General features: G+C 36.9%; 2 protein-coding genes across 41 annotated transcripts in view; one reads left to right on the forward strand and one right to left on the reverse strand.

The window, feature by feature from the left end:
* Positions 1 to 26,990, reverse strand: part of RPGRIP1 (RPGR interacting protein 1) — a 179,037-nt gene that overhangs the window by 81,192 nt on the left and 70,855 nt on the right. The window contains exon 4 of the mRNA XM_081506750.1: positions 15,557 to 15,623. The gene's annotated coding sequence lies outside the window, so the exon portion shown is untranslated. The remainder of the gene's footprint in view (positions 1 to 15,556; positions 15,624 to 26,990) is intronic.
* The window catches only part of HNRNPC (heterogeneous nuclear ribonucleoprotein C), a 44,779-nt gene that overhangs the window by 6,535 nt on the left and 11,254 nt on the right, over positions 1 to 26,990 (forward strand). For 21 of the 40 annotated variants that reach the window (XM_081506844.1, XM_081506840.1, XM_081506850.1 and 18 more), the window contains 3 exons: positions 18,104 to 18,381; positions 20,615 to 20,690; positions 21,518 to 21,565. In XM_081506844.1, coding sequence (XP_081362970.1) covers positions 18,141 to 18,381; positions 20,615 to 20,690; positions 21,518 to 21,565 — 365 coding nt within the window. In that variant the 5' untranslated portion in view covers positions 18,104 to 18,140. Of the gene's footprint in view, positions 1 to 18,103; positions 18,382 to 20,614; positions 20,730 to 21,517; positions 21,566 to 26,990 lie in introns of all 40 variants that reach the window. The other 19 variants (XM_081506810.1, XM_081506822.1, XM_081506817.1 and 16 more) reach the window with 1 other exon arrangement.

Consider the following 26,990-nt stretch of genomic DNA (forward strand, 5'->3'; position numbering starts at 1 on the left):
GATGGATGGATGGATGAGATAATGTCACTGTGGTTAAAGGTAGGCACAGAGCCTATAGAAACTGTACATTAGATGGGCGCCTAATTGACTCTTAAGAGGTCAGGAAAGGCTTTTAGAGAGTTAAGGCTAGATTATAAAAATTTTAATACCATGCCAAGAAATTTGTACTTTATCCAGAAACTGACGACTATTAAAAGATTCTGAACTGAGAAGTGACATCAGATTTTCATTTTTAGAAATGTCATTGTAATAGCCGTGTGGAAATAGCGTAGAGGAGAATGAGATTGGAGTAGGTGATAAGTAAGAAACTGGAATAGAGGGAAGAATAATGAACTGGCTTTACTGGCCAGTTCACTGGCCAAATAACACTGCCAAAAGCAATGGTATTGGGATTAGGAACCAGTAAATTTAGGATTTGGTTGTGGCTGTGATATGAAGAGTGACAGATTTGGGAAGATTTCCCAGCTTTCAAGTTAGAAATGTTGTTTATTAAACATTTGAGTGCTTATTCTGAAAATCACCATTAGGCTTGGGCATATACAGGTGAACAAAACATACTGTCTCCTGCCCTCTTGAGTATTATAGACCATTGAGAGGAGAGAGAAGAATAGCACTTTCACAGTCTAGATCCATGAAAGAAAAGAGATGATAGTTAAGGGAGCCAGGTACAGATACGGCAGTGAAAGTATGCTGCCAGCAAAGAGACCTTAGGAGCTGATGTTGAAATTGAGGCCAGAAGATGGATTATCTTAGAAAGCCCCGATAGTTGGAGGGGTGAGAGGGAGTTGGCCTCAGTGCAAGAAATCCTGCTAGAAAAGTCACCAAGAATACCTAGAACAAGACGTGAAGTTGGAAAGGTAGACAAGAACCAAGCATAGTATATGGGCCCATGTTTAATGTCTAGATTACTTCAGACACAATAGGAATTTGTTTGAGGACTTTGGAGATTGGAGAGATCTGGTTACTTTCTTGGAATTTCCTTTTGGCAGTTGTGTGGGGAATGTTAGTAATGAAGGCTAAGTGTAAGTAGGACTAAAGACTAGGTTAAAAGACATGTTAAAATAGGCCACTATCTATTCATCTCTTGAAGAAGGTAGTAATCCTAGGCCCGAGGGCACTTGGCCCTGGTTTTTCAAATGAGATTTCTTTGTGTGTATTAATGAACAAGAGTTTGAAGAGGATATTTAGTTAGGCTTTAGGAAGTTAGTTCTTTCTCTAACACCCCTGTTGAATCAGACCTGACATAATAGCTTTCCTATTTGAAAGGAAGAATGAAGTGCAGAAACTTTAGTTTCTTGAAAGTGGTAAACGGGAAACTTACCATGTGTCCATTGCTGTTTAAAGTTCCTGTGTTAACTTAATCATCATAACCTTATGTAAAGATTACTGTCTTTCACATTTTGGAGATGAGACTATTCGAGCACAGATTTACATAATTTGCCCAAAGCTAGACATACCTAATGTCACGTGAGGCATGGATTCAACCCAGGCAGTTAAAACTATAGATATCAAGTCTTAATCATACTAGACTGACTGTACTTGACATGTGAAGTATTCTAGAGAAACATCTTTAATTTGATTAAAGTGGCTAAAACAAAAAACTGTGGACTTCTGTTTTTAGCAAGTTTTAAGCAAAATGTCGTTGTTAAACTGTTTTGTTCAGTTTACAACAGTTTAAATAGCGTGAAGTATCCACGGTAATTATTTGGGTAGATACAGGTTTGTAGTATAATTTTGAAGACTCTGGTTGTAGCAACATTCTTTAGGGAAATAAACATTTAAAAGTGAGTTGGGAGAAAAAAAGTAACTGTATAATTTATGGTTTTAAAAAATATGTAACCCAGAGGGATTTACTAAATCCAGTGGTCCTTTTTTAATCCTTATCAGTCTTGTTGGTATGATTTAACCAGTTGAGCCACCACTTTTTAAAAATATTTTTTACTTAGCTTCCAGGTTTTATTCTCTTTCTGGCTATTCCTTCTCCCACTTAGCTCTGTGGTTCAGTTCTTCCACTTCTCTTTTTGTACTCACACTTGGCCCTGGGTCATTTCATTCAGTCACATGATTTTCTATACTGTCTATAAGCTGATGATGCCCAAACATATATCACCAGCCTGGACTTCTCTTTATTGTCTCTATCCAGTTACCACCTGACACTTCCCCTGAGTGTTAAGTATGTATCAGTTTAAAAGTCCAGAACTGTGCTCCTGCTGTTCTTCTCTCAAACCAGTTTCTTCTGCAGTGTTGCCAATTTCAGTTAATGAAACTGGCGTTTTCATGTCAGTTAGGCCAGACTTTGGTTAGCCATCCTTGACTTTATTCTTTCTCTCATACCTCATCTTTGATATTGTAGAAAACACTATCATTTCTGCCTTTAAATTACAACAAGGATTCACCACTCATTCTGCTGTGACTTGATCCAATTTCAAGCCATCATTTGTCTTTGGCACATTATTGCAATAGATTTATATTTCTTTTATACCTCCACCCCGGTGTGTGGTAGCTAGATTGATCCTGTTAAAATAATAATGTTTGAAAAATGTATTGCCTGAGTTTCCTGTTTGAAACTCACTTAATAGCTGTCTATTTCAGCATTCAAGTCAAAATTATATTGTGATTTACAAGATGTACTATATGATCTGTTGTGCACCTCCTTCCTTGTTAATTGTATACTACTCTGCTTCAGCCACACTGGTCTCCTTAACTGAGATTTGAATATACTACATGTTCCTACCTCAAAACCCTTTTTGAGCGGTAGGGGCGGGAATTTTCTTCCCCAGACAGGTTGGATTCCTCAATTCATTTTCGTGTTACTCAAAAGCTATCACCTCAGTGTTGTTTTCTCTCACTTAGCCTTCTAATTGCTCTTTAGCACTTTTCATCAGCTCACATTATAGAAGTTTATTTTCTACTATGTAAGATATAGAGAAATAATCTGGAAAGAGGCACGTAAAACACCATTGATGGATTACTTCTGGACAAGCAGGAAGGACTTAGGGTTAGAAGGAAACTTGCTTTGTGTGTTCAGCGACCGTTAATGAGCAACACAACAGTATTTTGCTTTTAATTAAACCTAAAACTCCTTATTGTCGATATATTTCAGCTCTTTGATTTTATATATGAATATAAATAGCATAACTGTGGCCTTTGTGGTAAGAGTTTAGTAAATGACTTTTTTTAGTTGTAAAAGCAGCCTTAAATTAGGTTTGCCTGTGTTGGAATGAGACCCATTAGCATTTGAGGATATAGGCTACTGTATTGCTGGTGATGGAGCTTTAATAAAAATTTGGAAGAACTTTGTCACTTTTTAAGAATTTATTCTCCACTGGGAATACATAGCTTTTTTTAAGCAGTAGCCATAGAAAAAGGAAATGGCAACCCACTGCAGTATCCTTGCCTGGAAAATCTCATGGACAGGATCCTGGTAGGCTGCAGTCCATGGGGTCACAAAGAGTTGTGCGTGACTGAATGACTAACACTTACAGTAGATTAAGGGCTTCCTAGGTGACTCAGTGGTCAAGAATCTGCCTGCAAATGCAGGAGACACAGGTTCCATCCTTGGGTTGGGGAGATCCCCTGGATTAGGCAATGATAATCCACTCCAGTTCTCTTGCCTGGAAAATTCCATGGACAGAGGAACCTGGTGGGCTTCATCTATGGGGTCACAAAGAGTCGGACACAACTGAGCACATACATAGTAGATTAAAGGGCATCTGAGTTTTTCTTCCTATCTAATCTGATTCCAGTTTGACCAGTCTGAATTACTCTTCCTGTTTCTTGTTCAGATTAACCTATGGCTTTTGAGTTGGTTTCAGAACTAATATAACTCCCTGGAAATTGATTGAACCAGTCTTAGGCTTTTCTAACTTGTCTGGAATAACATTTAGGAATAGTTGAATACATGTTAAATGAAAAATTTCCCTTAGTCCTCTTACTAAATTCTGAATTCTGAAAATTGTAACCATAGTGTGCTATAGTTCCTTAAATTTTTAAATATACTCTTTGCCTTAGTAGTTTTGTGATAACTTTAAAAAACTTTATGACTAAAATTGAGGTAGTAAAGTGTGCTTTCCAAGGAAAAAATTTCTCCTGTTATCCTTGAAAGTTTGTTGGCTTCCTGTGTTGGAATTAATAGTTTGTGTTAAGATGTAGTTTTACTGAAATTAAAAAGGAAGACTAATCAAAAGACTTAAGATTGATGTGGATTTTTAAAAGAAGTTACCCCCATCTTTATTTTAGCTTTAATCCAAGTTAAGCAACACATGCACATACAAAATTTAGAAAATGCAATGGAAGCCCATCAAAAAAGACATACTTACTTATCCATCCAGAATAAAAGTTTTGATGTGTCCTTTCAGACTTTTCTTTTTTGGTGTGTGTAGGCTTTTGAAAAAATAATGTGCTACATATGACTCCTGTCTATGGGATTTCCCAGGCAAGAATACTAGAGTGGGTTGCCATTTCCTCCTCCACGGGCTATTCCTGACCCAGGGATTGAACCTGCCTCTCCTGTGTCTCCTGCATTGGCAGGCAGATTATTTACCACCGAACCACCTGGAAGGCCCCCTACATGTGGGACATACATTTAAGTAGTTTTTTTTTTCCCCAGCATGAACGTAACATCAATATAAGATGTTGTTGGATACAGCTCTCCTAAAGATTTTAATAACTGCATAGTATTACATTGCATACTTACGCAATGTTTTTACTTAACCAGTACTCAACCAGTTGAGTTCTTGGTTTTTCCTTTTAAAAGCAATTGAACAGTCTTACAGCTAAGATTTTGTGAATAACCCTTAGTTATTTGCCTAGAATTATGCCCTAGAAGTATAACTGTTCAAGAGCATGCGTGTTTTAGGAGCTTCAGTCTAGGTTGCTCTCTAAAAAAGGTAAAAACAGTTTACTTATTGGCAATGTAAGTGATTTGACTTCTAATTTTGTTAATTTCTTGGGTCTTTTTCATTATGTTTCAGGGTTTGATCCTGAAATTTAAATGTTCTTCATGTTTGATAAGTCTGTTAATTGAAGAGTAGGAATGTTTAAAGAGTTAATACATTTTCTGAGTAAAAGGCTGCTACCAGGTTAATTGCTATGAACTTGTCCAGCTTTGGCAATTTTGGGGTAGTCTTGTTTTTATCTATACCTACATCCATTCCCTTCCCCTCATGTTATTTTGAAGTAAATAAATAATTGATTTATTTCATCTATAGCTATTTCCGTGTTTCTTTGAAAGATAAGGACTCTTATCACACAAAAACATGTAATAAAATATATTTGAAGACCCTAAGGTACTACTATGAGGACTGAATAAGGCATTCTCTAGTTGTGTTTTTTCTATGGGAATGGTAACTTGGATGACTGTTTTTTTGCTAACGTGTTACGTTTTGCTTATTCCTTCCTAGAATTTGGAAACTTCTGTTAATCAGAGATAAGTGTAAAATTTTGAGTGATAAGCTTGGTAATGATGATCCTCATGTGAGATAAATTTGAGTTTTCAGGCTAGCAAAAGATGGGATTTGCTGTATTTCATATACATTTTGGGCTTCCCAAGTGGCACTAGTGGTAAAGAACCCGCCTGCCAGTGCATGAGACGTAAGAAACTCGGGTTCGATCCCTGTGTTAGGAAGATCCCCTGGAGGAAGAAATGGCAACCCACTCCAGTACTCTTGCTTAGAGAATGCCATGGACAGAGCAGCCTGGCAGGCTATAGTCCATAGGGTTGCAAACAGACACGACTGAAGCAACTTAGCACACATACACATTTTACTACTAAATTCTGGGACTAAGAATAATCCTACGTTTTAGTTGGTTGGGTCTGAGAGATGGAGAATGATGTAGTAACTTTAAGTTGGGTTTCCTTATTAAAAATTATTTTGTTGTACCATCAGATCGTTTGTTCTCAGTTCAGAAATCCATGACAGTTTTTCATCACAAAACCTGACTTCAACTGACATGAGAGTACTTATAGTCTTTGTTACATTTAGTGACTATGCATATGTATTATTGCAGAGATATTAATGTATTATATCTGGTAGCTGGATGCTTGCCCAGATCCCACTCGATGTTACATAGCAAAACTACAGTATTATCTTTGCAAAATCTGAAAAATCTTGATTTTTTCCCTAACATGTGTCTCCTGGTAAGACTTCAAAAAGTTTTATTTGTTGTTACTGAAGGCTCAGTTTGAGTTCACTGATAACATTGAAGCTTTCTACAAGATAATAAATGAAGTCTTATGTGTAAGTATTGTTGACCCTTGCTATTTAGACTGGAGAAGGCAATGGCACCCCACTCCAGTACTCTTGCCTGGAAAATCCCATGGATGGAGGAGCCTGGTAGGCTATGATCTGTACTACAGCAATAGCGTATCATTATCGTCATCATCTGGAAGCTTCTTAGAAATACAGAATACCATGTCCTACCCTTTCACTCCTTTTTATTACTTGGGAATTGGAAATTTTAATAGATTTTCTGACGAGTGTTTTTGCTCTTTGGGGAGCATGGTTGAGGGTCATAAAGTAGCCACATTTTATGTAAATTTGAGATAATGCAGTATTAAAGATGACTCTTATGTACAAATTTTGAATAATGACTCTTCCTAATTACAAATAAAATTAAAAATCAAGTAATTTCCATCAGGCAGTCTGAATAAATGGCTGAGCCACTTAAGCTAGTAATCAGATATACATGCCATCCTGAAATGTATTTTGAATTATCTGAGCTCTTAGGCAAATCATATATCTTTTTTTCTATTTATTTTAATTGGAAGCTAATTACAGTATTGTAGTGGTTTTGCCATACATTGACATGAATCAGCCATGGGTGTACATATGTTCAATGTGACCAATGTGTAATTATTTCTTTGTGATAAATGATAGCTGAAACATTTGAAAAATGTAACTTTGCAGGTCAAGGTGGCTCATAAGTTAGGACCATTTTTTCCTTTTCCCAGCTTTTGAGACATAACAAGATGGAATAATGGATTTCTTTCACCTAGATTGCTATATTTGCTTTTTCTCAAATTTTTTTTGCTGAAAACAGTCAAGATTTATTGACCTTACTGAAGTTATTCTTAATTCTTTAGCTATGAAAAGCGTTCTCTTAAATATTCCTAATGCTTATAGATTCAGGAATGTTTTTTCAAATAGTTTAAAATATTCTGAGGAAGCAGATGTTGATGGGGAATTTTCCTGTATAGAAGTTGTTCTAGTTAAGAATATGATGGGTTTTAAAATACTATATTTTCCCCCCCTCCCCCTAAAGTGTGATGTAACACTCATAGAATAGAGGTGACTTAACATTAATGATGGGTGAGGAGGACACATTAGGAGTATGGAATTAACTGATAGAAACTACTCAACATAAAATAGATAAGCAAAGATTTACTGTTTAGTAAATATAGGTGGCATTGTTGGTGAAGAACCTGCCTGCCAATGCAGGTTAGATGTAAGAGACAGGGGTTCAATCCCCGGGTCAGGAAAATTCCCTGGAGGGGAGGGCATAGCAACATATTTCAGTATTTTTGCCCAGAGAATCCCATGACAGAGAAGCCTGGCAGGCTGCATTGCATAGTGTCACCTGAGTTGGACACGACTGAAGCGACTAAGCACATATACACAGGGAATTATACCCAATATCTCTGTGTGTTGGGATGCCAACAGGCATAGAATGAGAAACACCAAATTACGGAATGCAATATCTAGTGTAAGTTTTGTTGTCCTAAAGATGCCCATTACCTTGATTTTACATAGTTCTGAATTGCGTTAAGGAGGAGAAGCACTCAACTTCACTAACTTCTGTTAAGAAATTTATAGAAAAGCATTGATGACTACACCAAGCCATATAATCATTAAATTCCAGGGTAGCATGAAGCTATCTTTACAGAACGAAAAAATTAGGAAACTGTTACAGTATTAAAGATTGGGAGAAAAGAATATTCTAAAACCTCATGATCTTACCATATCCTGAGATGTCTAATAGTGTGTGATCTTCTAGATAACTTGTGTATTGTGTATGCTTCTTAACATCTTGAAAATCTCTTGGTGTCAAGTTATATTTTTTATTATTATATATATTTTTGGCTGTGCCATGCAGCTTACAGGGAGCTTGCAGGGATGAGCTTGTGCCGCCTCCAGTGGAAGTGTGGATTCTTAACCGCTGGACTGACAGAATTCCAAATAAGTTATTTTTTTAAAGTTGCTGCTTGTTTCCAGTTAGACTGATGTACTGAAATTCATTTAGTCTCATATTGTGTGTTTGTTTTCCACTTTTTCACTGTAATATGTCCACATCCTTGATTCCCTCAGATAAGTTCTCAGAGGTAAGATTATTGAGTCACAGAATATGCATGAGGTTTTTTTTTTTTAAGAACATGAACAATTTTAAGGCTTTGATAAAATAGTCCACTTCTGAATATATGGTTACCCATTCATACTGTCAGAAATAATGTGTGAAAATTTCAATTTAAAATATTTTTACTTGTTTGGTAGGTATAGTGTTTGGTTTAATTTTTAATCATCTTTGGTGTCCTTGTGTCTGTCCCATTTTTTATTGGTATGTACCAATAATAGAAAGTGATGTAGCAGTAGGAGCAGCTGCAGTGGCTACCCTTGCTGTGTGCCAGGCACCATGTTCAGTGTTTTCTGTATCTTCACTTACACCTCATACCTATCCTATGAGAAAAGTGCTTTCAACGATGCTCATTTTATGATTGAAGAATCTGGTGTTTCAAGGGATTGGCTTTCCAGGGGGAAGTCCCCACCACTTATGTGGTTAAGTTTGAAATTGGAATGTGTTTATTTTTTAATATACAGTATTAACTTAAATTGTTGTGGACAAATACATATCCACACATTCATCGGTTTTTTGCTTTTTAATTGTGGTATATTTTAATATGGGGATTGTCTCTTTTTTGTTGGATTTTCTAGTCAGGAAGTTCTCATGTCAAAGTTAGTTACTACTTTAAATGTAGTTCAGTCAAGATAGGCATGGCATGACTGGGGATAGATATCTTAGTATCTACCTTTTCAGTTAAAATATTTTTTGAAATAGGCTAGTCTAAACTTTCATATTTATTAACTTGGGTCTTATTCAGAAGTAAACCTGATTAGAGCTTTTCAGTATACAGAGCATTCACAGAAAGGTTTTTCAGTTGAGATTGATCTTATTATCATTTCAAAACTAAAATGTGGCATAAAAAAACTTTTGAAAGAAAATTGTGTTAATCTTCGTTGTTCAGTCACTGACTCTGCAACCCCATGGACTGCAGCACACAATGCTCCCTGTCCTTCACTCTCCCACAGTTTGCTCAAACTCATGTCCATTAAATAGGTGATGCTATCCAGCCATCTCATCCTCTGTTACCTTTTCTCCTCCTAGCCTCAATTTTTCCACCATCACAGTCTTTTCCAGTGAGTCAGCTCTTCTTATCAGGTAGCCAGAGTAGTGGAGCTTCAGCATCAGTCCTTCCAATGAATATTCAGGGTTGATTTCCTTTAGGATTGACTGGTTTGATCTCCTTGCACTCCAAGGGACTCTCAAGAGTCTTCTCCAACACCACAGTTCAAAAGCTTCAATTTTTCAGCACTCAGCCGCCTTTATGGTCCGGCTCTCACATCCATACATGACTACTGAAAAAACCATAGCTTTGTTTATACGGACCTTTGTCAGCAAAGTGATGTCTCTGCTTTTTAATACGCTGTCTAGGTTTCTCATAGCCTTTCTTCCAAGGAGCAAGCGTCTTTTTAATTTTGTGGCTACAGTCACCATCCACAGTGATTTTGGAGCCCAAGAAAGTAAAATCTGTCACTGTTGCCACTTTCTCCTCTTCTTTTTGCTTTGAAATGATAGGACCAGGTGCCATGATCTTCGCTTTTTGAATGTTGAGTTTTAAGCCAGCTCTTTCACTCTCCTCTTTCACCCTCATCAGGAGACTCTTTAGTTCCTCTTCACTTTCTGCCACTAGGGTAGTATCATCTGCATATCTGAAGTTGTTGATAATTCTAGCAATCTTGATTCCAGCTTGTGATGTTCAGCATGTCTCATAATGTACTCTGCATGGAAGTTAAATAAGCAGGTTGACAGCATACAGCCTTGACATAATCCTTTCCCAATTTTGAATCAGTTTGTTGTTCATGCCCACTTCTAACTGCTGCTTCTTGACCTACATATAGGTTTCTCAGGAGACAGGTCAGGTGATCTGGTATTCCCATCTCTTTAAGAATTTTCCAGTTGGTTGTGATCCACACAGTAGCTCAGCTGGTAAAGAATCTGCCTGCAATGCAGGAGACCACAGTTCAATTCCTGGGTCGGGGAAGATCCTCTGGAGAAGGGATAAGCTACCCACCCACTTCAGTATTCTTGGGTTTCCCTGGTGGCTCAGATTGTAAAGAATCCACTTGCAATGTGGGAGGCCTGGGTTGGGAAGATCTCCTGGAGAGGAAACAGCTACCCACTCCAGTATTCTGGCCTGGAGAATATCGTGAACAGAGGAGCCTGATGGGCTACAGTCCATGGAGTCACAGAGTTGGACACGACTGAGCAACTTTGACTTTCACACAATCAAAGACTTCAGCATAGTTTAGCTTTAGTGTGTTAATCTTACTAAACTTTAAAATGACAGATGAGCCTGCTTATAGTATGTTGAAAAAATCTGGAGAATATATACTTGGGAGAGATTGTTAATACTTCACACAAAATGAAAGTTTGAAATTTTCTTCAGGTTGGAACCAAGGACTGTGAATTAGATACAAGAGGATTAAATAGTATATGAAATGCAGAGCCTTGCACTTAACAGTGAATTCTACAGATATTGACAGTGCTAAAGATAGCAGACATGATAGCATCTGGGTAGCATCTAGAATGTAGTTCAGAGCCTGTTAAGTTTTAGAATTGAGTATCTTTTTCAGGTTGTGAGTTCCTTGACTTCAGTGCCAATTCAAGAAATTTGATGGTTAATCATCCTCTGAAGAATTTGGGGACATTGATCTATGTGATTTAGTTTTTTTTGTCATTGAGGTCTGTAGCACTGTACTTTGACAGGAACAGTCCTTTTTTATTATTATGAAATACTTATTAAAACTTGGAAACATGCAGAGAAAGAAAATATTTACTTAGAGCATCAGCACTTGGAGTTAACCATTACCAGTATTTTGATGTTTTGATCCATTTTCCTGTCTCATTAGCTATAGATGTATCTAACCTCTATATGTTTTATGTTCTTTTAACATCTTTACCAGTATGTTAACTTTCTACAGCATGTTTTTGTTAAAAGGCTAATCTTTTTTTACTTTTTTGTCCAGGAATTTACAAAACATCTTTTGTTTCTCTTTCCATTCCAAAATAGGATTACCTGAAGTTTATTTAACATCGTCAGTTGCTTAATTAGTACAAATTTATTGACCTCCCCATTGCTTAGCACTTAGCTTTAATAAAGATTTTTCTGTTCTTTTTTTAAAGAGCTTTTTTAAAAATTAGTTTTTGCTGGAGTAGCTTTACAAAGGATTTTCAAGGGAGCTTACAGAAGCGTGTACTAGTTTTCCTTAGTTACAGCAGTGTAAGTGCCAGTTTCCTCCTCTGCCCCACTGGATGATCATTTTGCATATCTGACAGGAAAAACTGTTTTGGGGGGAACTTGCTCAAGAGTGTGATGTGGTATATATTTCTTTTCCATTTGCTGTAATAGGTTCTTAAAAAAAAGAAGAGAACAGATAATGTGTACTTTTGTAAAATAAGCCATTCTTGTCTCAGCCTTCCTGTTCTTGTTCTGGTAACAGCTATCTAAATGTACCATGTTTGATCTGTGTTTTTTCCCCTCCTGAATGATAGTAAAGTTACAGGCGTGATACTTCAGATGGTAACTGCAACATGGCAAACATTAATTCAGTGTTATCTCTTACACAGTCTACATTAAATTTCTCTTGTTTTCACAGAAAAGATCTGTTTCCCATGGTGTTGCTTTCTTAATCTAGAAGTGTCTTCCTACTCGTGAGGAGTCCTAACAAGTTGTGTTGTATAATGTCCCCACAGGCTTGAAATCTGATTGTTTCCCTGTTGTCTCCATTCAAGCCAAATATTTTACTAAGAATATCGCTTAGGTGACATACGTTTATTTCGTCAAATCAGAAAGCATGTTAGATCACCTTATATAAGTGGTGACTCATATTTCTATAGTAGTAGAGGTACTTTTTTTTAGTTAATAGTCATACTTGGAAACCATGTAAATACTATTTTTCTCTCAACAAGCTTTTCACCCAGTGCTTTTGGCATATATTGACAGTTGTCTGAATCAGTTCTTATATTGATATAATCGTTACTGATTTAACAGGTTGTGGCCTGAGTCTTTTTCAATATACTTTTCTTAAAACACTTCTTCATTAACAGTTCATTATTTTATTCCCCTTTTTTGTTGCTTATAACTTTTGGGGGGACCATTTTGTCTTACTGTTTTGACAGTTATATTTCTGGTGTGTAGAGTGAGATTGGTCCCCAATATTTGTTTAGACGGCTGTGGGGTACCATTTTTATTTTTAATCTATTTTTTGTTTTTTAGTGTTAATATTTTTATAATTGGTCTGGAAGTATAGTTGATTTACAGTGTTGTATTAGTTTCAGGTGTACAATGAAGTGATTCAGTTTTATATAGTTTATCTTAAAATGGTCAATTTGGTATTCTTGTGGCCTGAAAATACCACCATGTGCTATTTTTTCATGTTTATAGTCTTTACATGATAGTCTTTACCTTGGGACTATGTCTATGTTTTGATAAATAATTAGCCTTGGGAATGAGCAAATTACAGTCCCTTGGTATCCTAGGAAGATTGATTCTAGGCCCCTGGCATATAACTAGACTCGGGGATGCTCAAGTCCCTTGTATAAAATGGTGTAGTATTTGCATATAATCTATACACATCCTCTCATATACTTTAAATTGTTTCTAGATTACTTTTAATACCAAATATAATATTATAATTACTTATATTAATAATACCTTAATGTAACATAAATAGTTGTAAAGAAAATACAATGTAAAAAAATAAATTTGTTTGCAAATGCATATATGTGGAATCTAGAAAAATGGTATAAATGATTTTATCTTCAAAGAGGAAATAGAGACAGACATAGAGGACAAACATGGATACTGTGGGGGAAAGGGGAGTGAATTGGTGGATTGGGATTAACACATATACACTGCTGCTGCTAAGTCGCTTCAGTTGTGTCCGACTCTGTGCGACCCCATAGACAGCAGCCCACCAGGCTCCCCCGTCCCTGTGATTCTCCAGGCAAGAACACTGGAGTGGGTTGCCATTTCCTTCTCCAGTGCGTGAAAGTGAAGTCGCTCAGTCGTGTCCGACTCTTAGCGACCCCATGGACTGCAGCCTACCAGGCTCCTCCATCCATGGGATTTTCCAGGCAAGAGTACTGGAGTGGGGTGCCATTGCCTTCTTCATATATACACTACTATGTATAAAATAGATAACTAATGAGAACTTACTGTGTAGCACAGGAAACCCTACTTGCTGCTCTGTGGTAACCTAAATGGGAAGGAAATCCAGAAAAGGGGCTCTTTGTACATGTTATGGATGATTCACTTTGCTACACAGCAGTGTAAAGCAACTATATTCCAAAAGAAAATCAGTATGTGTAAGGAGCACCAAATACAGTGCTTAGTGGGGTATTGTACATTACAGTTAATTCATTTAAAGACAGTAGCTGACTGGCTGCTTGCATAAACAAAGCAGTACCTGCTCTGTGCCAGTTCATATATTCTACTGTTGAAAATGTTCTGAAAATAAAACATCTGAGTTAAAAAAAATAAATATAGTGTAAATGTTATATAAATGGTGTGCAGCAAATTCAAGTTTGGGGGTTTGGAACTTTACATAATAAATTTCCCCCCATAATATTTTTTGATCCATGATTGTTTAGATCTACAGATGCAGAATCTGCACATAGGGAGGGCCGCCTGTACACTGGCCAACTTTTTGCAGACATGAGCAGTTTATTGTTGCCTGCTGAAGGAGGCCAGAGGGAAATAGTTGATGAATGCAATGAAGACACATAGGAAGCAGAGAATATGATGGGGGTGGGGAAGAATAACAGGATAACAGGAAAGTAGTGTGAAAGGGACTTAAAGGGGCAAAATAGGAGCTTAAGTGTGTTAAAGCAGTTTAGATCAGGTGATGTTGCTCTAAGTAGGCAGAGAAATTTGTAGTATCTAAGAGGTACTGAGAAACTCTTGATAAGAAATTGTGAAAGTGTGAGATAGGAAGTCTTTGGATTCAAGAAGATGGCTATCATTTAAAAAATTTGTCAACTCATTGCTGCCATCTAGTGACACTTTGTCTGTAAACGGCTTCAGAGAAAGGAAATAGCATATTAGGCATATGGGAGTTGCACACCATAACTCAAACTTCAAGATTAACAGTTGAAAATAAATAAAATTGACAGGTTAGCTTGTATTCCAGCTCCATTCCAAATCTATATGATGTAGATTTCATGATTTTTTTGGCTTAGGGTATGACTGATGTGGTAGAGTTGGTAATAGAAACACATTTCTGTATCCATGAATCTTGAGCAGTTCTTGTCCTTCATACAGCCACTCATTGCTTTTATTGCTTCAACATAAAACATAATCAAATGGACACATACATCCTTTAGTTTAATCAAGTAACTCAACATTCTTGGTTTTAGACTTTTACTCACCAATCTTAGTGATTATTTGATGATTAAAAAATTGTGAAAATAATCTGGGGTGAAAAGAGAGCAAGCACACACTTGTGTATGCATCCATTAAGTAGAGGTTTGAGTTCTACCACCCTGTAACCTCTAGGGAAATACTCAATCTTTTTCCGTTTGTACTGTGATGGAATTCTGCTTTTCTGGAAACCACTTGATGCCTGCTACTGAGTTAAACAGTTCACAGAGTAACCAGGGTGTCAGTCATTTCAGAAATATTTCCCTCTTTGGTTTTACTCTTTGAAACTAATTTTAGGAAAGAAATTGATTATGGTGTGTTTTTTATTCTTTGTGCTTTTATTTACTTACCATCTTTAAAAAGCTAGGAGAAAAATAAATAAATAAATAAATAAAAAGCTAGGAGAAATTGCTTGTCCTATAAGGGTGACTCCAAAGTGTAAACTTCTATGACCCATGAGGCACCCTCAAATGCACTCATTTAGATCTATTTCATTTCTATTCATTTTTAAAACAAAACCCCACCTTAATGAACTATTATAAAGCAGAAACCCTGTAGCGTATATTCAGGTTCAGAAAATAGAACTTTGCCAGCAAGGTTTATAGTTTGGAATGATTCTGTGGCAGTCGAGAAGTAAATGGAGTATATTTAAGGAAAGAAAAGTGATTTGGTGATTTTATACCCAGCGAAACTGACAGATACAAAGGACACAGGCAAACTTATTAAGTTGCAGGAACTGATAAAAACTGTTTTCAAGCTCTTTCTAAATAATAATATTAAGAATAAGCTTGAGTTACCATAATACCTACAGAGGTCTGGTAGAATTTTAGCATTAATAACATTACAAAAAGATGATACTACCTGAATATAACCTTGCAGAAGTATCACACATGAGTCTGATCAAGCCTTTGGTCACAGCTTCCAATTTCTGAAAATACAAAGGACAGAAGAATATGTGGGATTATGCTAAGGATATGAAATTTTGAAAAACTGCAGGACAAATGCTCAAGATTCTTCAACAGATAAATGTTAAGTTAAAGGGGAACTTATCTAAAAAGAGCATTAAAAGACGTCAAATTTGTATCAATGGATAAGACTACTATCCAGGAGTACACGTTAGGTAGTAGAATTATTTTAAAAGGAAGAAAGTGATTTTACTGTGAAGTTAGTAGTTTTAGGAGGAGGAAAGAGATTGAGAAAGGAATGCACATGGGGCTTCTGAGTATTGAGATTCTGTAGAGACTTGAGCTGCTTTAGCACCTATGGACAGTTTTACCGCAGTACCTTGTACTCACCCACTATTGACTCAGGCAAGACCTTCCCTGTTGAAACTGCTTTTCCTAACATTTGTTCTTTTCCTTTCCAGTAAATACTACCTGGATATTTCGATGTTCTTTGGTTTTCTGGCTCTTTTAGGCTCCTAGTTGCTTCTTTTGCTTCTCCCACAGTGATATGTAACATGCATGTTAGCTTCTGATTTGCCCTTAACAGTGTGCATTATGGAGTTTTGTTTGGGATGCATTGACACAAAGTTGTATTCTGTATGCTGTCCATAGGAAATTGCTTTACCCACAGTTAATTTCTTCTTATTAAATTCAAGGAGAGGGACTTACCTGCTAGTCCTGCAGTTGAGAATCTGCCTTCCATTGCAGGGGCCCAAGTGTGTTCCCTGGTTGGGGAACTGGACCCCACATGCTGCAACTAAGATTTTGCAAACCACAACTAGAGATCCTATATGCTGGGACAGAGATCGAAGATCCTGCCTAACACAAATAAATAAATATTAAGAAACTCAGGGAGCTTTTACCTTTATTTACCATTTATATATATATATATATAGTTTGAGAAAAACATTTGCTGAAAACTGGCTTAGTCTCCACTTAAAATAATAGCAAACCTTAAGAGCCACGCAAAAGTATTATTATTTGAAACCAGTTAGGCCTTTTAGTAAAAGGTTTCTGTTTTGAGTCCTCTTGGAGTTCTAAGGCTTTTTGGTGCTCCCGCTTAAGTTGAAAAACTGATGGTGGTTCTGACTAGCCACTGTTAGGTTAATTTTTACTGCTTAATGTCAAAAAAATTGTAAAGATACAATTTAGACACTCGAATAAAGGCAGGCTGTTTCCTGAATTTCAGAAGGATAGGAGCTTTGGAGCTTTAGACTCAGTATGTGTATGAAAAGACAAGGTATTTGAAGGGTCAGAATGGTAATGGTCATGTGTAAATGTTATACCATCTGTTTTTTTACATGTATATAAGACCTTTACATAACCCACAAGAACTAGCTTGTCATTATCTTCTTGAGGATTGGAAAGTTAAGAAATACTAGACACTGCTATTCAGTACCTTTCAAGGGGTTAAATGGGAAATAATCTTAAGAATGTTACTCTAAATCTAGCGTGGATCAATCTTAAGCCCTGTTTAACTTTGGTGGTTGGAGTGGGAAGGAGCAGTAGATGAAAAGCTGATAGAAAAGCTAAAGAATATCGAAACATCTTGTGCTTTATCTCCACATAGTTACAGATCATGCCTCTGTAACATAAATAAAGATAATTTTTGTTTTGAAATGGTCTGAGCAAAGTTGTGTCTTCTTCCTTACTGCTTCTGGTTCTTTTTTGATTAAGGCAGTGTTCTACCTTCTAGTTTTATCATCATCACCATCCAGTATTATTAAATGTCCTAGATATATTTTGTATTGTTTTCACATAAAGGATCATTAACATTCTGTAAAAAAATGGTATTGATATTTAAGGTATCTATTGGATGCTGTAAATCAATCAGAGTACCTGGAAATAGATTATTTCCAGAGTGAATGAGTTGGTTCTATTTATTGGCTTCATATAATAAAGTTAAACTTGAAGGGCAGAGTGTCACTTGTCCACATTCATCTAGCTAAAGAATAGTTTGTGGGCAGAAGTTGGAGTTCTTTATACCTATGTGGCAATGAGTGAGACTCAGTAAAAGCAACATGCAGAAAGGTGGAGTTATTGATAGATGGCAAAGGATGTATTGATTAGCATGAGTGGGACAGTGAAAAACAGAAATTTATGGTAGAGAGATTAGGGGATTCTGATTTGCTTGAGGACTTTTAAACAGAGTGAAGTCACTTGGAATTAATAATTTCCAAGAGGATTGTGTTGCCAGTATTATGTGAAGAGGATTTTTCCCCCCTTGAAGTGATAGTCTAGCAGGAGTATATTACAGAAGAGGAGGTTGAATTTCTATAAGGATATATATTCATGGGCTCAAGTCTCTGAATACTAATAAACTTGCTGCTATGAGATCCATTTTGTTTAAGTTGACTGATAACTGTAGGTAGAGTGGTTCAAAATAAGAGTAGAACAGGTTTTTATCAAGGATTATTTTGTTTTTAGCATCTTTTCACCTGAATGCATTTTTTTCCCCTCTCAGTTTTTCAGCTTTGTGAGGCACTGTATAATCAAAGACAATGGCCAGCAATGTTACCAACAAGACGGATCCTCGCTCCATGAACTCTCGTGTATTCATTGGGAATCTCAATACCCTTGTGGTCAAGAAATCGGATGTGGAGGCAATCTTCTCAAAATACGGCAAAATCGTGGGTTGCTCTGTTCATAAGGGCTTTGCCTTCGTTCAGTATGTTAATGAGAGAAATGCCCGGGCTGCTGTGGCAGGAGAGGATGGCAGAATGATTGCTGGCCAGGTTTTAGGTAAGATCTGGGTTGAATTAATTTTTCAGATCTGTGAGTTCTTCTGTTGATGTTTTCTTTCCCTTTCCCTCCCCCTCCATAAAGCTGTTAGTCAGAGAGGTGTTCTGGATATTATGTCTGACATCAGCCTAATAAAAACTAAAAGTATTAGGTTTATAGGTCTAAAGGGAATTTTACTTATTAGGCCATTTGGTGTAGTAGAGACTGGATAACCCTTAGTTGGCAGTCTTTAGTAAAGTAGGAGAGAGGGGAACAATATTTCTTAAGATACTTTTGCTGCCTAAAATGGCTGTTTCATTTTGAACACAGTCCACTGGGTGAAGACAACAGAGCTTAGTCATGTGCTCTAGAGTCAGATGTATGTTAGGGTGTATGTTGGGGCCTCACAACTATGTGTTGGGCAGCCTACATAGCTTTTCTTTGTTAAAATAATTGTGTGCGTGCATGCACTACCTCGGTTTATTATCTATTCTTACTGAAGGTAATACTACGTGGTTGTCAAGAGAATTTAGATAACTTGAGAGGATTAATTGAGGTGGTTCATAAGAAGCTTCTAGTTCAGTATGTTATACTCAATAAAAGGTTGTCTTATATTAGTTCCCCAGTAGGGTTCACCTCTGATCTAGCATGTTTAAATTTTTGAGAAATGAGATCTGAGCTCTATTCAGAAAATTTATATTCTAAACTTTAGATCTCATTACATATGTTTCAGTCCTTTGCAAATTGTTGTTTGAAACTCAAGATATCTCATCTTTGGCCAGTGGATCGATCACCTTTAAGTTGGTTCCTGTGTCCTTGAGACCTTACTCTTGTGATACTACATTTCTTCCTTGCTTACTGCACCACAGGATATTCTGGGTCATCTGTGTATCTTATAAGAGTGTTGGCTCCTTTTAATGGGAGTTATTTATAAACCCACTCCCTGTATACCAGGAGTGTTTATTGAATTTTAATTGCATCCTGTTAGTTTCAGTGGGTAGAATAGGGGACACTTAGGTTTTTAAGAAAATAAAACGTCAGATATTTATGTGGGCATTGTGCCACAGCCTCAAACAACCATATCTCTGTTTTTACCAAAATTATTCTATTTTGGATATTGACTTAATACAGTTTTCCCTTGATGGAATAATACATGTTTGAACTGCATGGATTCACTTCTACGTGGATTTTTTTTTAATATGTATTACAGTACTACAGGAGCATTGGTGGAATCCCAGTGCACAACCGCAGATACTGGAGGGCCAGCTGTTAGTTTATGTGCAGATTCTCCACCGTACAGAGGGTCCAGGCCCCAGTCCCCACGTTGTTCAAATGTCAACCATACTATAGTTTAGAATGTCATGAAATAATTCTTCTATGAGGTTGTAAAATCAGTTGGATACATAGTGTAGTTCGTCTTGTTACTACATTTTTTAAACTGCTTTTAAAAAGTCTACCTTTAATTTTATAAAATCTTATGATTCCAAAGTCAAAACTGTAAAAGCATGATTGTTATAAACATTAATTATTAAAAATTAGAAATGAGTTTAGTGAACTAAGAACTCTGAAGATTATTCATAAATGTAATGGTGTTTAGCAGATAAGACAATATACTTAAAAGTCTTTTTCCAGTGGTCACTTGATGAACTGAGTTTTGGAAAGCTGCCTAGCTTTTATTTAATTGTTTTTTGAGAAATTGTCTCATCTGTTAGAATACTTGGGAGAACATGAATTCTTTGGTAGGTAGTGGGTGGCATGGTGAGCAACTGGGCACTCTGGCATAGGTGTTTTAAAAATAATGTTGTATATGGAAACTAGAATTGTTTTCCTTTAATTCTTTCCCTTTTCTTGGAGTGTGTGTGCCTGCATATAAAGGTTGTTTACTTATAAGCAGTTCATTGCACAGTGTTTATTTTTTTATGCAACTTTTCAGTTTATCCCATTTGTAAGGAGAATAAAAATCCCCAGTTTCTCATTGAGGTGTTCAAGTTGAGGGTAAAAGATTTAACTAAAGACATACTTCGTGTGTTTTGCATTTCTGTTTTGTTGGTACAGGAAAGAGGACAGAGAAATGGAGGATTAAGTCCTAACCTTGTAAAAAAAAAACTTGAGCCTATTTTATATAACAGGGAAAGATGAGATACATCATTTGACTTGTGTTAATTATATGGCCATGTACACTTTAGAAAGGTGCAGTTTGAGACACGTCCCTCCCAACGGAGTTGTCATTAAAGTTTCTTTCCCCCCCCCCCAGATATTAATCTGGCTGCAGAGCCAAAAGTGAACCGAGGAAAAGCAGGTGTGAAACGATCTGCAGCGGAGATGTACGGGTCAGTACCAGAACACCCTTCTCCGTCCCCTCTACTCAGGTCCGGAACTTTATTATTTATAACTGCATTGTGTCCATCAGTGGGCATCTTCTCTATCTGTTTTCTGGATGTGGGGAGGGTTAACTGTAGTATGTTTCATATATGTGAAAGGACTGCTTTATTAATTTTGTGTTAATATACTTCATTTTACCCGATTTCCCAGAGAGTTGTTGGAATTCCTGAGATTTTTTACTATTAAAGTGTAGTTTGTTATTTAAAGTGTTGGTTGCTCAGTCGTGTCTGACTCTCTTGGGACCCCATGGACTGTAGCCTGTCAGGCTCCTCTGTCCATGGGATTTCCCAGGCAAGAATACTGGAATGTGTTGCCATTGCCTTCTCCAGGGAATCTTCCTGACCCAGGGATCAAACCCGGGTCTCCTGCATTGCTGGCAGATTGCTTACCATCTGAGCCGCCAGGGAAGCCCTACTAGTATAAATTAAATTCCTTCAAAAGGAGTGACTTAGCTTATAAGAAGCTGGAGAGGCAGTAAGAATGGGAAAGAGGATGACATAAGAATGTTCAATTTACTGTTGCGTTTTTCCATATTCTTATTTTAGCTCTTATGTGTTGGCATTTTAGCAATCTTATGGCTAAATTTGTAGTTTGGCCACTGCATGTCCAGTGACTTAAAGTGGTTGGAATTTAGTGATCTGTTGCTTAATGATTAGGCATTAGTCCATGCTAATCTGTTGATCTATTTGTTGGGTTGGTTTAGGGTGGGTTTTTTTTTTCCCATCTGCTGTTGTCAACAGCTCCAAATTAATCCTCTTTGGTATTTGTTTTTCAGCTCATCTTTTGACTTGGACTATGACTTTCAACGGGATTATTACGACAGGTATGTTTAAAGATGTTTTCTCTTCCAATTAGAGGCTGTCTGAAAGTGAAGTGAAAGTGAAGTCGCTCAGTCGTGTCCGACTCTTTGCGACCCCATGGACCGTAACCTACCAGGCTCCTCCATGGGCTTTTCCAGGCGAGAGTACTGGAGTGGGTTGCCATTTCCTTCTCTAGGGGATTTTTTTGATCCAGGGATCTAACCCAGGTCTCTCGCATTGCAGGCAGATTCTTTACCATCTGAGCCACCAGGAAGCCCAATGAAAAAAATACCTTCCTGCAAATCATTAGAGTTAGACTAGATAAGGGTGATTTTTTGTTGTTGTTGATTTTATAGAATCAGTTTATATATATTGTCAGGGCATACGGAGACAATGTCCAGTATTTTCTGGACACTTTCTTGACAAGTCAGTTTTTTGTTTTAATTTGTGCCACATAAATGTAAGGACTGACTTGCCCAATGATAAATGGAACTTAATAGTTTCATGTTCTCCCTTATTTTTTTTTGCATACTAGCTGCTTAGATTTGCATTGTAGGAGATTACAGCAAAACTATAAAAAGTGATTCCTTAAAATTTCAATAGTCTCCTTTGAGCAAACTAACCAATGCAAAATAGGATACAATAAGCATATGTAATGAATTTACAATGCAGATTGCTTTAGGCATTAATGTTGAAGTGTTAAGATTTGTATTGTAGATTGGAGATGATGATACAGGTCTAAAAGGCAGAGGGGTTGGAATAATGGTTTCTTATGCCTCCAGAATAGTATTTGTATTTGAAAAATCGTGAGAAAGTTGATATAGATGCATCATCTCATTCTAAGTAAGTTTGGGAAAAGTTGTTTTAAGTGATGAATTTTGAAATTGAGTAAAAGAGATAAAGACAGCAAGGAATAATGAAAACACTGAGATGTGTGCAGAAATACCTTCATATATCTTACCACTGCTATTTGGTCTTAAAAATTGGTGACAACACCACTGTTGACCTCACTAGTTTTTCAAGAGCAAGAGAATACCTTTAGTTGTTCTCTGTATTGCTTGATATTATAGAGTAACAGTGAAAAGTAATGCTTTTGACCTTCCATTCTAAACTTGGCCAATAGAAAAAGATTTCTGAGTAACCAAACAGTGGCTTAATAAAGAGCTCATTCAAATATATACTGAGTTCTAGTAGGGAAAACAAGCATGTTTAGTTAAGAATGGAAAAACTTCTTAGGAAGATGGTAGTATCAGTTTTCTCAGAAGTCATCCTGAAGATACTTTATTCACGAGGTTAAGATATTTATTATCCATAGTAACATCATAAATTAACTTTTAGATTCTTTACTAAAAGAAGATGGGAAATTGGTTCTGAGATGTGCTGAAAGCTCTGTGTCCTGTTATATAAATGGGGGTTAAATCAGTCTGCTTAGTCACACTCTTTTAAGAACATGAAGTTCACATGAATATTTTAAGACATACATTTGGCATTTCTACTGCCTATTGTTACATTAGGGTGACAGCTGATAGAGGAATCCAAAGGCTTAGTCACTTAGCAGAAAGGATATGACCAGAGTCATATATCACTTCAGTTTTCTTATCCTTAAAATGATATTACCTACTAATAGAGTTGTTATGAAGACTAAGGACAAAGTTTGCATTATATATAACCCTCAAATACTGTTATGCTTTCAGTTAATCAAGAATTAATATTGGGTTTCCCTGGTGGTTCGGTGGTACCTGCCAATGCAGGAAACATGTGTTCAGTGCCTGGTCTGGGAAGATCCCACATGCCACACTGTTAACACTGACATACATAATTGCTTCTGCATATATTGTTGACTCCTTTCATATCAAAATGAAAGGAATCATGGACACCCCACCATTCCTCTCCACAAAATCTAACATCTCTAGCATGCAGTTCTTTATGCGACAGAAGTCTTCTAAACTAATGCATAGTGAAATGAAGACTGGTGTTTATCTTGACATGTTTTTTAGTAGTTATTTCAAGTTTTTTGTTTACTAATATAGACCATTTTAATTTATATAAGAAAGTAGTATATCGGTGTAAGATAAAGACTGCTTTTATAAGCATAATGACATTTTATAAACATAATGACAATACCACTTATACTTAAGATAGGAAGATTCCTTAATCATCCATATTTTCCAGATTTGATTTTGCAGGTTGTATTTTATGTTGTTTAGCATGTTAACCTGTCATCTGTGTTTCCTCTGAACTAGTGGGGTAGATTTGGAGGCTAGTTCAGATTCAGATTGTTTTCTTTTCTTTCCTTTGTTTGACATGGGGGAGGTCGGAGAGAAGACCAGAGTATTTCATTAAAGGTATTATGCAATTTAATTATCATTAGCCTGACTTTTGTCAGAAACTTTAGGAATGTAAGCATTAGTTGTTTCTTAAGGAGATACATTTTAGATATCAGGTGGTAGGTGATTAATGATGTTTTGTTAGGAGAATTAGAGTGATTTGTATTTTTGCTTGGGTTTTCATGAGTTTTGATGCACAAGTTCCAAAGATTGTAAATACTTTTCATACTGGAGGATAATCAAACATTAAAATTTGAGTCACTTATATATTAATATATGTTATTTCTGAGGAGGCAACAGAGGATTGGATTCTCTAGTCTTAATGCAAATTACTTTTTCATAAATTGTGTAAATTAGGCCTGTCATTTTATTTGTTCTTAAGACCATTTCTGATGCAATATTTGCTGGAAGTTCTTAGGTGAATTTAACATAAATTTCCAACATGTGTGAAACTACCATTTTAGTTACTTGTTAATGTTACTCAGATACACTGTCAGCTCTTTCAAATGTGCTATAAACTTGTCATACATAGTTTATAATTACTCAAAGATTTGTTTACACATTTTTTTCTGGTGGGAAGACAAGCCCCAAAGTAGCTTTCTGAATTAGGGTGACTATTCATGGTAGGGGCTGGTGGGCATGCTCAGTCCTGTCCGACTCTTTTCGACTCCATAGACTAGCCTGCCAGGCTCCTCTGTCCATGGGAAATACTTGAGTGGGTTGCCATTTCTTCCTCCAGGGGATCTTCCCATCCCTCGTCTCCTGCATCTCCTGCCTTGCAGGCGGATCTTTACCCCCTGAGCCATTGGGGAAGCCCTCATGGTGGGGGAGGATCTCCACATCATTTACCCTTCATGTTGAAAGTCTTACAGCCTATAAGCTGATAGAGATCCATTTCGTATCTGTTGAGTCTTGTTGCTTCTAGGGGAATTGTTGCTGGAGTAGTTTTCTGTTGGAGGACTACTTGTGTGAAGCAGTTCCTTTGAGTGATTTTTCTTAATGCTTAAATGAATTTCTCTTAATTTCTCTTTCCATATAGCTATTTAGTCATTCACTTTTGATATTAATGACCATTAGAAAGCAGATTGTGGTGTTGTGCCAAAAGTGCTATAATAAAAATAATGGTTACATTGTCGGAAATAGGCATTAAAGCTTTAGTTTTTGTTGTAGCACAGGGAACTCTACTTAAATATAAAAACATGGCCATTTTTAGGAAAAGCTTTCATATGGACTTTTTGTAATCAGTTGTAGCCCTGCTTTTCTTTCCTTTATATTCACCCAGGAAAATATTCTGGAATTACAGAGTTATAATGATACAGAAGTTTGTGAAGATACTAAAAATCACTAAGTTGTACGTACTCAAAGGGTTTATATTGGTTTGCTATGTGAATTGTGTCAATTTAAATAAAAGAAATAGCACTCAGTTATGACAACGGAGTAGTCGATAAAGAACTTTGGAACAAAAGAAAAATCACACGCTTACTTAGATTTGATAATAGGCTATGGTATGCAAGCTGAGACTTGGCTAACACCTGTTAAGCAGGTTCAAAAGGACCCTGATTTTAGTTCAGTGGTCTTTGAGGACTTTATAATAAATGACTTGTCCGAAGTTGCATATGGTATATGGATAATAATGTCAACAGTGCATAAGGGACTGAAATGTGAAGTTGTTCCACTAGAGATTTTTCAGAGTGCTGTTAATTATGGCACATATAAGTACATTAAGTATTGCTAGTCTACCATGAAAGGAGGAGGGAAGTAAGTCTACAAGCAGATCAAATGTGGCACATTTATGATAAGCACTATGTTATACAATGTGAAGAAAGTGCTGTGAAATTAATCGGCTGCTATGTGTTCTGCTTTATGCAGGATTGTCCCATAGAAAGATGGATTGTGTGCCCTTGGGGGAGGTGTAGGCCCCCCTGTTAAAATTTAAAGAGCTCCAGGTCGTTTCACAAAGGGCAATATTTGAACCTGGCTTTGATATTAAGCCGGAGGTTTTTAGACAGACAGGGTGTGAGGATACAGTGTTATGAATATTCCTAGCATATTTGGGGAAGCAGCCAGCTGTGCTTGGAAAGAATGTGGATCAAGGGCTGTTGTATGGCACATTAAGTAGTTGTGTCCTATTAGCAGTGATACCTTATTAACAACCCCATGACTAGAAAAGAGACACTGGAGGGGGAAAGACATTTAATTTCTTAGAATTTGGGGAAATAAGCAATTCTGTTGATACTTATCCTATAGATCTTTCCCAATAAGATATGCTTGTAGAAAGTAGAGGAAAGAAATTGAAGTGGGGGAACCGCCATTGAAAATGCAAGACAAATGAAAGATGGTAACAACCATCATGATTGTTAAACTAATATTTGAGCCCTTATTTTGTTCTAGGCAAACAATATTTTAGGTTTTGAATTAGTAAGTCAAAAAATACAGTGTATGGATTTGAGGTGCTACCACCCTTCTTATTGGTGTTAGAGGAGCTGTCTTCTTGGCTCCCTCCTTTTCTTTCAATTTTCTGATATTTCTGAGCAACACTGGATCTGAGAGAGAGAGAGGTTTTGGATGTGTGTACAGAAGAAGAGTACATGAAATACTCAGGTTTTGGAGAATTGAGTGAGATCATCTGCTTGGAAAGCCTGTGATTCAGAGAACCAGAGAGTTCTTGGCTACTTGGGAAAGCTGAGAAGTGCTTCTTTAGTTGACAGTTAAGATGATCTTCATTTTAGGCAAAGAGTGAGAATTTTCATTTACTTATAGCCCTTCCGTTTGTTTCTTATGGGAAATTAAACATGTTGTAGTTCAATGGCACCCCACTCCAGTACTCTTGCCTGGAAAATCCCTGGACGGAGGAGCCTGGTGGGCTACAGTCTGTGGGGTCGCTAGGAGTCGGACACGACTGAGCGATTTCACTTTCACTTTTCCCTTTCATGCACTGGAGAAGGAAATGGCAACCCACTCCAGTATTCTTGCCTGGAGAATCCCGGGGACGGTGCAGCCTTGGGGGCTGCCGTCTATGGGGTCGTGCAGAGTCGGACACGACTGAAGCGACTTAGCAGCAGCAGCAGCAGTTCTCAGATTTTAGATTAATGTGTGGATTTGTATGATTACGCTCTGAGCA

Source organism: Giraffa tippelskirchi, chromosome 7 (assembly GCF_054371585.1).
Source record: "Giraffa tippelskirchi isolate mGirTip1 chromosome 7, T2T-mGirTip1v1.2.pri, whole genome shotgun sequence".
Lineage (NCBI taxonomy): Eukaryota > Metazoa > Chordata > Mammalia > Artiodactyla > Giraffidae > Giraffa > Giraffa tippelskirchi.